The sequence below is a fragment of the Numenius arquata genome, chromosome 9, assembly GCF_964106895.1.
Source record: "Numenius arquata chromosome 9, bNumArq3.hap1.1, whole genome shotgun sequence".
In the NCBI taxonomy this organism is placed as follows: domain Eukaryota; kingdom Metazoa; phylum Chordata; class Aves; order Charadriiformes; family Scolopacidae; genus Numenius; species Numenius arquata.
The window spans coordinates 57,289,816-57,303,601 of NC_133584.1; the positions used below are offsets into that span (position 1 = coordinate 57,289,816).

Below are 13,786 nucleotides of genomic sequence, written 5' to 3' on the forward strand. Positions count from 1 at the left end.
ATTAAAATGTATATCCATGCAGACACGCAGGTGGGGAAAAATGGAAGAAGGCATCAATACATGACTCATGAGCTGAGGACAAAGATGTCAGCCTTACCTTTGAATTTACTCTTTTAAGTTTGTTACACAACCTTAATGCTGTTTAAACATATAGTAGAGTGGAGTGTTTAATTAGGTAAGGAAACTTGCTCGCTATTACTGCCAGTGCATAAGTATATGAGCACAGTAGAGTACACTCAATAATCCAAAGAACCTGACACTGTATTATTTATTGGAATGTCTGCATTAATTATGGATGATTCTAATATAAGGTACATCTTTAATACATCACAGTCTACAGATGTTTTCATTCTCCACTACCAGAGAGAAGTTTAATGATAAGATTTTTGCCTCGTATATTGAAAGGCATCCAGAAAATAATGTGGATAATGCCATCTTAGTCAGTTCTTTCTAAGCCAGTCTTTCTAAGTCTTAGTTTAACTGGTTACTTTGGTTCAAAATTGCCCTTTGGGCTAAGACTAGCAAGAGAAAAAAAAAAAACCTTTTAATTAGATACATTAGTTAACTGTAAGATTTCCAGTTTCATCACCAGTATTTTCTCCTGAGCAGCAAAATATAAGGTTGTGATGACAGTTCCCACTGAACTTTGATGGCCTCATACAAAATCCTTGTCACATGCGGATTCTTCCTGTTGCCTTGGTTGAGTATTGACATTATGCTACAACAATGAGCAAGAATATCCCATACAGCTTCCTATAGTGCTTTCTATAGAAGTGGGCTTCATAACTTTTCTTTGGTAGCTAGTTTTAAAAAAAGGCAGTGAAAGTGTCTTACAAATTTTCTTGAAATTGGACTATTTTAAGGAAAGCATGGACTCCACAGTTTACAGAGACCAGTGGGAATGTCAGAGGATAGCTCTCCTAAGTAAATTTTTCCACTGTTCCATTCTGATCCTGTGGAAAGTCCCAGCTGAAACCTATAAGCTTTTCCGCAGATTATTAAATCTAGAATGACTAGGTTCAAATCTCCATATCACAAAAGTAGAGCAAGAATTCGAATCAGGGCTCCTGTTAATTTTGAACCTTTTCACCATCATGTGGTTTTCCAGAACCAGGCTTCATTCTGCTCTACCACTAAATTCATGAACATAGTTCCATGAACAGAGATGGTTAAGTCTGTGTTTCCTTTTAACAGTTTCCCAGTGTGGCATTAATAGTGGAAATAACTTACAGCAGCAATATTGCTAGAGAAATCCTAGGTGAAACAGTTAGAAAGTATGATCAGAGCAAGAATATATGAGATCACAATTGGGAAAAAAAAAAAAATAATGTTATCATAGAGAAAGATTCTTTAAGGGAGAATTTCTGGCTTCTTCCTTGGTATAAACTTGAGGGCACAAAACATTCCTGAGATATCTGTGACTGCTTCTTTTCCCAAAATTTAAAAGTACCAATCATTTACAAGCAATGAGGAAGTGACTGATGAGCTATTGAGATGAAGGAAGGCAAGGCTCTGACATAGAAGAGGAATTAGAGTCTAGTTAGGTCTGTGATTATAACCAAACACCCTCTTTCAGAATAGCAAAACACACAGAATATGAGAAATTTGACAAATCATTAGATAGCAGGAAAAAGAAAGGGATTATTAAAGGATTCTCCAAAATGATCATGATTCTGTTGCTCACAGCAGTAAATACCTTCAGATAGCCACAGAGTCCAGAAGAGATTTAAGGGTTAAAAAGGTGACTTACATGTGTGAGATAGATCAGGTAAAGAGAAAAGAGGTCTGGGAGAGGAGCCAAGTTGAGGAATGTAAGAATTGCAGAAAAGAACAAGATAATAAAGCAATAGGACATTCTTCATGTATAGAAGAGGTCAATAGAAAATAAAAATGGCCTCTAGGAGGTGGCAGCAGCAATTGACAGAAGTAGCTTTTACTTTCAAGAGGAAGCTGGAAGGAGGGAGGGAGGTTTTTCATTGTCTCGGTGTTTGCAGAGCTGGAGAGGGGACAGCTGCCACAGACTGTCGTCATGTTACCCCCCTAAGGGATGCAGTAGAGATGCTGAAAGAAATTAGGAACATGGCAGTAAAAGGCACTGGCAAAACCACAGTGTTGTGTGAATATTGGAAGGGGGGAAATCCCAAAAGGGGAAAAGTGGAGGCAGCCTGTTTTTCTTGATGCAGGTGCCTAAAGGAGAGAGAAAAGGCGGGTAGACAGCTTGAAAACACCACAGTGGTGATGAAATTAATGCCTTAAAGCAGGAGTGTGTGAAAGACCAAGATACACCAGAGGCTATTGTCAAGGAGGACCAGGTGGAGAGCCCTCCATGGAGCAGGTACAGCCCTAGGAGCTGTGTAAGAGGGGGCCCTAGGCAGCTTCCCCAGTCGGATCTCCACACCTCTACAAGCTGGAGCCAAGAGAAGTTGTTTTCTTGGGGTCTGGCTGAAGAGCAAAGACAGATGGCATGGCGCACTCAGCAGCTCAGGGAGCTGTGAGGAAACAATCAGGAGAGGGAGAAGTGAGATGGCTGTAAGATCAGTTGAGTGGAGAGGATGAACATGAGGAGCAGTTCCATGTAAGAAGTAAACCTGTGGTTGTGGGACAGAGGGCTTGAAGGAGAAAGCAGAGAAGTCACATCACCAAGACTCATATCACAAGAAATAACAGGGCGGGGACAGGGATTGTGGGGTTTATGGCCCCTTTTGGCCAGCAACAGGCAGCAAGGAAGAGAGACACCAAGGAAGACTAGGACAGGGGAAGGTGAACCAGAAAAAGGAAGGGAAAAGGCTCTCTCATTGACAGGTAGACAATGGAGCACCCTTACCAAAAGTCTGGAAAGTCACGTTGCAATGCAGTGGCCACAAACTCCGCCCTCCTGATTCTTGCACAGACTGGTGTGAATGGCATTCACTCCAAGTGAGCAGTGGCCTGGTTTTTTGCAAGGCAATATTGATCAATATTGACACCTTTGAAGCCATCTCCCTTCTCCCTTTCGCATTTACTCCAAGTGGTGTCAGGCACTGGGTTGAAATACAGCTACCCTTGAGTCTTCATGAAAGCATCAGCAAGCAGGAAGTCTTGCTGCTATCAAAGAAATAACTGGAGACACCAGTTATCCCCTTTAATTTTCGACTAATATATTCACAGGGTTTTAATTGCTTGCAAATGCATTTTCTGTGTCCCATTATGTTGCCTTTCGGCTGTTGTGGTGAGGCAGAATACAAATTTGCAAGGAGGAGGAAACGTGGTGGTGGGCATCAAAGAAGTTAGCTATGTTCAGAGGGAAGAGGAACGGGCAGTTTTTTGCAGGACACCTCTGGTCTTGCAGCTTGAAGAAACCCCCTCCAAAACTCTCCACAGTCATTGCCCGCAGCTACAGTCTGTGAACTGTAGTGTCAAATCTTAGTGTCAAATCTTCCTCTCTCCTTTTTAATTCATTGGAAAAGAAAAAGCAATATAATGTAACTGGTACTCTTAAAATAAAGATTCTTAAAGGGAAATAAGAGGGGGAAAAAAGAAAAGAAAAAAAAAACACAACCAAAAAAAAAAAAAATTCTCACTATGGTCTCTTTTGTTTCCCTCTGAGAGTGTATAGGGTTTCTTTATTTACCAGACAGGGGTTGTTTCTCTCTGTCTGGATGAGTGGAAAGGTAGGCGCACAGATAGGTTTGCCTGAAAATGAAGATGGGTTGTCTGTGTGTGCATACTGGGGGGTGCCACCAGCTCCCTCCCTACAACTCACAGAGTCCTGGCTGTCTCCCAGGGTTTTCTCTGCACACAAAGTTCAGGGAGGGGAGATGGGGTGGTGATGCTCAGCACAGAGGGCACACATGTTCAGGTTCAGCCCCTCTGCCAGACAAGAGGGAAGAGTTCAATGGGACCAGGGGAGGAGGAGAAGGAGAAAAAGATTTGCCGGAGAGAATGAGACAAAGCATCGACAACAATAGATCTGCAAACAATGGGCAGGACCCAGTTATGCACAAAAGCGACACCAGGGCTGCTTTTGTTTTAAGTCGGCTGAGTGTCCCCAAAACTCACAGTCCTCAAACTTCAGCAACTGCTGAGGAAAAGGGGGGTGGAAAAGTGCATTAAGCAAAAAACCTTTGCTGGGTGCTGAAGGGGAACTTCTCTTTGGGTCCTTTGCAGAAAAGGGCATTACAGTAGATGGACCCTTCTCCAGGAATGTCCTGGTACCGCTGACCCCAGCTACCTGTGATGGCTTGAACTGCTGTCTGATATCATTCAGACACAAGAAACTCCAGGAAAAGTCATCAGAGGTTTCGGTCCAGCAAGGACCAAGTTACGGTGACTCTCAGCAGAAGAGAAGGTTCTTAATTAGGAAATAACATAAGCGATTATTGGGGCGACAAGAGAAATGCAGGAGCTAGGGCAGGGAGGAAAAATGAAAAGAAAATCATTTCAGGCTCCCAAATGCTGGGAAACGTTTGTAAGTCAAACACGAGGTGAGGGAGCTCTGTGAGTCCAGGGAGCTGCTCTCATACAGCAGCCAGACGTCAAGCCCAGACTCTGTCCCTGCAGCAGCACCAGCCGCTTTGCACACTTCAGTGAACTACCAGGGAAACTGAGATCATCCCAGAGAGAGAGCTTTTATTATCTTATTTTTTCCCCCAACATCCCCACCCCTTCCAGCAGCCCAGTCAGCTTTTTTTCAGACCCTAAAAAAAAAAATTTAAAAAAAATCCCTTTCTGTAGCTTAGGGGCAACAGAAGCAAACTTCAAGCAAGGGATAAACAACGTGCCCAGCCACAATGAAACCCAACGCGAAGCCTGTCTGCTCTGCCCATTAGCTCATGGCGCTGGTTGGGAAACCAGAAAGCTCCCAATTAACTTTCCTGAAAGATTTTCTTTGGGAGCAATTAATAAGTGCTTTGCAGTTTGACTCGCGTTATTAATTGGATTGGGGCGAGCGGGGGGATGGGGGAGAGGGAGGGGGAGGGACACACTTAAAAGCGCAAACGGTCTATATGATTTTTTTGGGTCTGTAAGCGAAGCTAACAGATGGAACTGACCAGTAACGTGCATCTGGCAAGCCGGGTTTCTGATAAACTTTCCTCCAAACAAAACCATTTTGGTGGCTTTGTTGTTGTTTGAAGCGAAGTTGGGCTCCGAGCTGGCTGCTGGTGTGGCTGCGGGTTTGTCTGGGCTGCGTGTGCGTGGGGACGGGGGGTGGAAGGGGCAAAGGGGTGGGACCTTGGGGGGACATCTCTCGCAAGACGGATCTCCTGCAGCGGGACGATCTCCTGGCAGCTCGGGAAACGAGTTGGGAAAGCATCAGCCTTTGCACCGTGCGTGTCCTCCCCCGCAGCGCTCAGGTGCGGGGTGATAAGTGCACCGCGGCATCCACAGGATTCAAAATAAGGGAATCTGCGCCCAAATCCTTTTCCCACCTCTCCCACACCTGTAGTTTTCTGGGAGGGGGAGGAAATGACATAGACAGATAAAGTGTCCCGCGGAGGTGAGTTGGTGGGGAGCGCTGCCGCGCTGCAGCACAGTAAATCACGGCAGGGACTGGGCTGCGCTCCGCGCCCTCCTGCTTGGGTCGTGTCCCTTCGCCCTGTGTCCCCTGCTTATTCACTGAGGCGGGCTTGCCTTCGCGAGGTCGAAAAAAATAACCAACACACCACCCCCACCCCCCCCAAAAAAATGACCCGTATAGGACTAAAGTAACATTGTGTAAGTAGCCGGCTGGGGGAAATAAGCGGAGCTGGGGTGGGTGCGGTGACCTCACTGTTTGGGAGGGGGTTTGCCTTCGTCCTCGAAAGGGAAGGGGGTTTCTCTTCCTCCTCGAAGGGAAGGGACACTTTCTCCGTCAGGAGGTTGTGCTCAAGGTCTCTTAACTTTTCTTTATTTTTCTTAGGTCTAAGCCGTCCCGTCCAAGGCTGGTGTGGCTGCTCACACGGCGCTCGCCAGGCTCCAACCGGGCGTTGAAAAGAGCGAAGTTTGCCCATTTCTACGTCTTCTTCCGTTCTGTCAAGTACCAAAGTCTTGACCAGTCCAAAGAAAGACTGAACTTGGAAGAGTTCCTAGAATTTTCTCAAATATAAATTGGGGAGAAATATTTTTATTTCATTAACAGTATTAGACCTGTAGGAAACCCAAGTGAAAGAAAGAAACAATTCCTCTCTTTCCTCTCCCTTTCCTCCTTCCTTCCTTCCTTCCTTCCTTCCTTCCTTCCTTCCTCCCTTCCTCCCTTCCTCCCTTCCTCCCTTCCTCCCTTCCTCCCTCCTTTTCCTTCCTTCCTTCCTTCCTTCCTTCCTTCCTTCCTTCCTTCCTTCCTTCCTCCCTTCCTCCCTTCCTTTCTCCCTCCTTTTCCTTCCTTCCTTCCTCCCTTCTTTCCTTCCTTCCTTCCTCCTTTTCCTTCCTTCCTTCCTTCCTTCCTTCCTTCCTTCCTCCCTCCCTTCCTTCCTTCCTCCCTCCCTCCCTTCCTCCTTTCCTTCCTCCCTCCTTTTCCTTCCTTCCTTCCTTCCTTCCTTCCTTCCTTCCTTCCTTCCTTCCTTCCTTCCTTCCTTCCTTCCTTCCTTCCTTCCTTCCTTCCTTCCTCCCTTCCTCCCTTCCTTCCCTCCCCATTTCCTCCCACTTCCCTTTCCCGTTGGACAGACGGGGCGGGGGTTCGGGGGGGGGACCCAGCCGCGCTCCCCAGCAGCCGTCCGGGGAGGAGGGGGGGTGTTCCCCGCTGACCCCTCTTGCCCGCCCGGCCCATCGCCCTTTCCCGTTTCAGACAATGCATTTCAATTCCAGTCGTGTGCCTTTGTCCATTTGTAGGAAGAAAAGAGGGCTGAGTGACAGCTCCTGTTAGCCTGCATGAACAGATACCAATAAACCCTCCCAAAACCTGGACCTTAAAAAAAAAAAAAAAAAAAGTAAAAAAAAAAAAAAGAAGAAGAAGAGGGAAGGGAGAGCAGCAGAGAGCCACATGCCTATTTGCCTGCGGCTTATTATTAAGACACCTTCGCAGCTTAAACGCTTAAAAGCAACCCAAATTAAATGGCAATTAAAAGCAAGTTACACCCTCTCCTATCTCCAGGCTTATCATTTGAGGAAGCTAGCCATCAGGAGAGCCACCCCGCCGGGAAATGCCATTTGGGCTGGCATCTTCTCGGAGGGCGGGTGACTCCCCCCCCCCACACACACACACCCTCCCGGCCCCCCCGGGCGCTCCCCGTGCCGAGCCCGCAGTCACTTCGGGGGCTGGAGAGCCACTACCTTGGGGCAGAGGGACGGGGAGGGGGGGGGGGGGGGGCTAAGCAGGCAGAGAGGACTTATTCCCCCGAGTGGCAACTCCTCGGACCGGTGTCACTAAATAAATTAATAACGTACCCCTTCAGCTTTAGCAACCCAGGGCTACACAGCCTCCCTGCATTCCCAGCGCTAAAATATATCGGCACTTAGAAATGTCGAAACAGTGATCTTCAGCTCATACGTTCCCTTCCTTTTTTTTTTTCCCCCCCCTTTCTCCTATTACAGATGTAATTCCGTAGATCTATATGTATTTTTCGTATGATTCCATAGAATATGTCACTGCAGTGATACTTTGTGGTCTCACCCTAGTTTTATGTTTGAAAATGCTATTTAAAGAAACCTGTAAGATAGCATATTAGGAAGCTTTAAAAGCAGGTTGGAGTGTGGGGTGGACTTAAATTCGATGTAAATGCAAGGGTAAAAAAAAAAAAAAAAAAAAGCCCAAACCAAAACAAACCACATAGTTTTCATCTAGGGAAAAAAATACAGTTAAACAGACACACATACAAATGTGCAATCTTAAATTCTGGTCAGTATTTAAAAGCAGTATAATTAACAGGAAGGAGCACTTACCTATTGAAAAGGATGGTTTAATAATATATATTAATATATATTAGCTTTATGTCTTCCCAATAAAATGTACACAAAATACCCCCTTCGATCAGATTAGCTCCCATATTAGCCTGGGTAAGAAAAAGCATTCTAAAGAGTGGAGGAAAAAAATGTATAAAAATGTTGAAAGAACCTACAGTTCCTTATTAGGCGAAGATACAATATTTATTCCTTGTCTCCTGGGATGAAGCTCCTCTATCTATTGTCCTCCCAGTTCTCAGTGCTGATGCTTAATTTTCAAAACTTCTATATTACCAAGGGACCTACGACATCAGCCAAAGAAATACCCAGCAAGTACAAAATCTGATCCAGGGAGCAGCTTTTGTGCAGAGGGAAAATTTTGTTCCTACAGGTTTTTAAGGAGGTGCATGGAAAAGCGAGAGATCTGATCTATGCAGATACATTGCAAATTCTCTCTGTCTGTAGAGATTTTTTCTAAAAAAAATTGGGGAAATACATGAACTTTGGATTTTTAAAATTTTTTCTTTTTTTTCTTTTCTTTTTTTTTTTTTTTATTTTGGAGAGAGGAATTTTATCCAGAGTTTTTTTTTTTCCTCTCTTTTTTTTTTTTTTTTTTTTTTTTTTTTTCGGAGAACCAAAAAATGTCAACTACCTTTCCAGGTCTCGTCCACGATGCAGAGGTATTTTGTGTGTGTGAGTGTGTGTGTGTGTGTGTGTGCGCGCGTGTGTGTGGATGTGTGTGTGCGTGTGTGTGCATACGTGTCTGTGTGTATGTGCCTGTGTGGTTGTTTCCATTTTTTTAAATCCATATTGGACCGTTACATTTAATTATAATCCGGCTTCAGAGATAACTTAAAGAAGTATAGAGAGAAAATTCGTTATGACATCTGTCGCCAGAAAGGGCAACTCATTACCACGTTAAAACCGTTGCCAGAACGAAAATCAGAATAATACCCCTAATAATATAATGAAGTGGAGAGAAATCACCACTAGCTCGCCAGGAATGGGGAGTTCTCACTGAAAAGCAGGACTCCTCTTTTCTTTCGAAACGTAGGAAAAAGGAGGGGGGGGGAAGAGAATTTTGGATCTGATTCGTTATTTTAAAAAGAAAGAAAAATAGGGGTTCAAAAAAAAAAAAAGAAAGGAAGAAAGGAAGGCAAGCAGGCGGCAAAGCTTTCTCAATGTGTAACGCTGTAACATAGGGACGGGACTTGTGTGTATTCTCGGTAGTTTCCTCTGTTTGATGACTTTTTTTTTTGTGTCAGCCCCAGATATTACAGCTGTGATCAGGAGGTGGATGGCTAGATGGATGGATGGATGGATGGACGGGTAGAAAGACAGATAGTTTTTATTTCAGTGCGTGGATTCCTTTCGCTTGACGGTATTAAGGGCAGGCTGGGCTGTTTATGGTTTTTTGAACAGACCTTTATGGCACCAGCCCAAGGTAGGAAAGGATCTTTTGTTGCTGGGGTTGCCGCTCGCAGGCTTAGACGCTTCTGCAGGGGGAGAAGCTATGCAGGACAGCGTGCTTGGAAGAACCGCACCCGGGGTTTTCAATGACAAACCTCCAGTTTTGGGGTCTTCTTTTCACTTCTTCCTTTCAGATACGTCATGACGGATCAAACAGTTACCGTTTGATGCAGCTTGGATGCCTGGAGTCTGTGGCCAACTCGACCGTCGCCTATTCCTCCTCATCTCCTCTCACTTACTCTACCACGGGCACCGAGTTCGCCTCCCCGTACTTCTCCACTAACCACCAGTACACCCCACTGCACCACCAGTCCTTCCACTACGAGTTCCAACACAGCCACCCGGCAGTCAACCCCGACGCTTACTCCTTGAACTCTCTCCATCACTCCCAGCAATACTACCAGCAGATCCACCATGGGGAACCCACTGATTTTATCAACCTGCACAATGCGCGGGCGCTCAAGTCCTCTTGCTTGGACGAGCAGAGGAGAGAGCTGGGGTGCTTAGATGCTTACCGCCGCCACGACCTGTCTCTTATGAGCCATGGATCCCAATATGGGATGCATCCAGATCAAAGACTCCTGCCAGGACCAAGCCTCGGGCTTGCAGCCTCGGGAGCAGACGATTTGCAGGTAAATAGCATGCGATCTCCTTTCGAGGTACCTTCTTCTCCCCTCCCCCTGCCCTGGTCCCCCCCCTCCTCACCCTCCCCATTTTCCTCTGCTCAGAACAGCTCATACAAAGGAGGGAAGATTCATCCAAAATCCGATCCGGAGCCCGTCCCCTCCCAAATAGTAGCAACAAAAAAAAAAAAAAAAAAGAGGGGGCTGGGGAGGGGGGGGGGGACGGGACGAACGACAAAAAGAAAAAAAAAAAAAGCAAGTGGTCTTTCTTGGCCAAAACAAACAAACAAACAAACAAAATCTCACTCCTGTCTTCCCCGCGTGGGTTGTGGCTCTGGGATGGCCGAGACGGTGGGACTCATCCGGAGATCTCGGGGTGCGTGTGTGCCTGTCCGGGTTCGTGTGTGTTTCTACCAGCCCTTACCAAAGTCACACAGAAATTAAACCAAACCAAACCAAGCCCATCTTCTCGCTTTTCCTAAACTTTTCCTTTCTTCCGGAGAGCGGAACCGTTTAAACAACTTCCACCGGCAGAGCAGGGAAATGTGTTAAGGACGGGAAGGAGTAGGAAAAGAGGAAAAAAGGCAGGGCAGGAGATAAATCTGCTTTCCGACATACATACAAAGGCAAACCTTCCGTTCGACTCCGAGGCATGAAGTAGGGAAGAAACAAACGGGAGCAAACGTTCTTCAGAAATATTCAATATGATAAAAATCCCTCGCAATATCCGATCTAGTTGTTAATAGGGAGAAAGGCGCAAGCAGATAAAGCTGCATTCTTCTATCTATGTGTCTAATCATTCATCTGTTCCCCTCTAACCGTCATCTGGACCCATCAAAAAAATTCTATTTCTATGTATCAAAACCTCAGCTTTATGCGCTTAGAAATCCTTTCCCCCGCACTAAAAATACGGCTCCGGTAAATTCAACTGGTAGCTTAAATGAAATTTGTTTCCAAAATTGCAAACAACGCCCTCCTGTATCTAACACCCCTTTCGAAATGTCCCCCAAATGAAAAGCAAACCTTCCATCTCCCGACGAGCTGAGGAACTAAACGCTTCCCGATCAGCGGGGAGAGACAAATAGGACCGTATTTACTGTACTTACTTTTCCCCCAAATCTCGCTCCCAGTCATACAAAGCTGGCTATGTTGGTCTTTCCAAAAATACGTAGCGGTCAAAGCCTCGGGAAAAAAAAAAAAACAAAACAAAACCAAAACAAAAAACCAACCAAAAACAACAAACCCGAAGTTTGTAAAACTAAGAAGGTTTATTTTCTTCCCTAAAAAAAAAACAAAAACAAAACCAAAAACAAAACAAAACAAGAAAATACCTAAATCTCTATTTATATCGGGGAAAATAAATTTTATTATTATTTTTCCCTTTTTTCTTTTCTTTTTTTTTTTTTTTGTAAGAAGGAAAATGATCCAACAACCCAACAACAAAGGATGTTATCTTTTGTATCTCCTAGGAGGAAACCCTAACTATTTAAACCTAGCTTTCTCCATTAAAATTCACTATATAATTTTATCCTCTCTGGCCATTTTTTTTGTTTACATTTTTCACAAGGATCTCCTTATGTTACCCCCCTCAAAAAAAAAAAAAAAAAAACCCTGCCATTCACTGCTCAGCCCAACTAAAACCTATTTACTCCTTTTTATAACCACGTCTGCTGCTGATTTTTTTGTATCTGTACAAATTTTTTTTCTTTGGCAGGCACAAAGCCTTGTATTTTTCAAAAGAGGGGATTAGGAACGTTTGCAAGACAGCAGACAATGCCTAAGTCCCGGGCAAAAAAGCACCATAGTTTATCCAATTTTCGACTTAGTGCCATTCAACTGGTCATTTATGCAATGTCATCCGACCAAACAACATGTTTCCCTTTTTTTTTTTTTTTTTAAAAAAAAAAAAAAAGAGGTTGGTTAAGCTGCTAGAGACACATTCATTTTTTATTTATTTAAAGAAGAAAAAAATAAACAGCTTTTCTTTGGAAAATATTCATTTTTCGATCACACTTTATTCGAAAGTAAAACACTTACGTCTTTGTACCTAGTCTTTTCTTTAATTTCCATCCTCCCTCTTTTCCCGAACAGCAGAGGGAGCGTATTGAGGTACCGAAAGCCTGAGCGGTGAGAAGTTGAAAATATTAATATTTGTCGTTATGATTGAGATGATTCGGAACAAACTTGGACTCTAGCGAATATCACCTTGGGCTTAGAGGGAAGCGTTTTGATGGCGAACAGAAACAGGACTGCACACAAATACTTTTAAACCAAAATTGTGGTCTAACCAGTCTTCCCCTTTCTCCTTAGTCTTTCTTTTTAAAACGTTCATCAGCATATGCCTCATTTCAAATGCAACAAATGTAAATATACTTTTCCCTGCACAGAATTTTAAGTGAATGTCCAATAGTTTCGAGGGCGGTTTAAGTCAGCCTAACAGATGCAAACAGTCTTGGAGCTGGAGTGGCATCTTTCAGTGCCCTAAAAAGATTTTCCATGGGCAACAAAGAAAACTGTCACACCTTTTCCCATCACCGCTTTAATTTATGCTCAGTCGCCAAGTTTTTTTCATATTGATTTCATAATCACTTTAAGGCAGAACACTTAAAATAAAAAAGAGCCTTGAAAAGGAAGGTCTTACAGGGCCAGCGCCAATATGGTGAAAGTGGGGGAGAGAGCCAGGACTGTAAAGGTTGTTTTGTAAAGTGGGGTTTTTATTATGCACCGACTCTCTCCGCATTTACTTAACTCTTCACGGGCTGTTGAGTAGGTTAACACCCTTAAAGGCCTCTTTCATGTCCAATACCTCGTTTGTTTGTAGAGGAAAATGCGTCTTTAACACATTTCCACTGGGCAAAGATTTAGGTTTGGTTTGTTGTGTTTTTTTAACCCCAACATAAGGAAAAACCCAAAGAAAACCCAACCCTTTCAAGTCTTTTATCGTCCCAATAAAAATATTTATTAAGGAGGGCGAAGATCCCCAAATAATCAGCCTTGTAACGGGAGAATAAAGAAGTGAGATCTCTTCGGATGTGCACCAGAAGCCCTAGGCAGGTTTTTGGATGGTTCTTCACCCCACGCTCACACATGGGTGCCTGTGTGTGTGTGCACACAAATGCATATTCATCCCCACCTATGCGCGGACACACGCATTGTTACAACACCCTTGCGACTCCGTGTAGCCGGCAAAGACCAAGAGGTCGTCTGTTGTTTGTGCTCTTTGTCTACTTCTGTGCACACTTTGTAAGTCGGTAGATACGTGTCACGAAACATATATCTGAATTTAGTTGTACGTATCTGTATAAATATGCAGTTAAACATACAAAAATACTAGATAAATGTGTATTTTACCTTTGTGCGCGCAACTGTAGAGCGCGAACACACTTCTCTCAAGACTACTTGTTTGTCCCTCTGTCCTGCCACGTAACTGCCGATCTCACGCCCCGGTTCAGGAAAAACTCGCCTTTAAATGGCAATGAAAGTGATAAATATTCTGCATTCTCCGGGGCAGGGGCAGTGGGATTTCGCCAGAGCGCTTGAGTTCGATGAGAGTAACTGTGGTTTTCCAGTTCACCTTAACTATTGTTCCCGTGCGAGTGGTATAACAAAGCAAAAGCTGTGTGATCTCTCTGTGGGCTTCTGTGTCTGATTTCTTTCTTTCCTTTCTTTCCTTTTTTTTTTTTTTTTTTTTTTTTTTTTCCCCTCATTACTTAAGAGCTCAGTGGAGGCCCAGTGTGGACTTGTACTGAACGGGCAAGGAGGTGTGATAAGAAGAGGTAAGAGGTTACAAATACTTGCGTCTATCAATTTTTGTAAACATGAAACCGTCTCCGTTTCTCTCTCACTTCCCCTCCCCCGCT

General features: G+C 44.3%; 1 protein-coding gene across 1 annotated transcript in view; it reads left to right on the top strand.

Annotated features, from left to right (window-relative positions):
* Positions 1-8,474: 8,474 nt before the first annotated feature.
* TFAP2D (transcription factor AP-2 delta) overlaps positions 8,475-13,786 on the top strand; it is a 46,660-nt gene continuing 41,348 nt past the window's right edge. The window contains exons 1-3 of the mRNA XM_074153733.1: positions 8,475-8,513; positions 9,438-9,935; positions 13,642-13,702. Coding sequence (XP_074009834.1) covers positions 8,475-8,513; positions 9,438-9,935; positions 13,642-13,702 — 598 coding nt within the window. The remainder of the gene's footprint in view (positions 8,514-9,437; positions 9,936-13,641; positions 13,703-13,786) is intronic.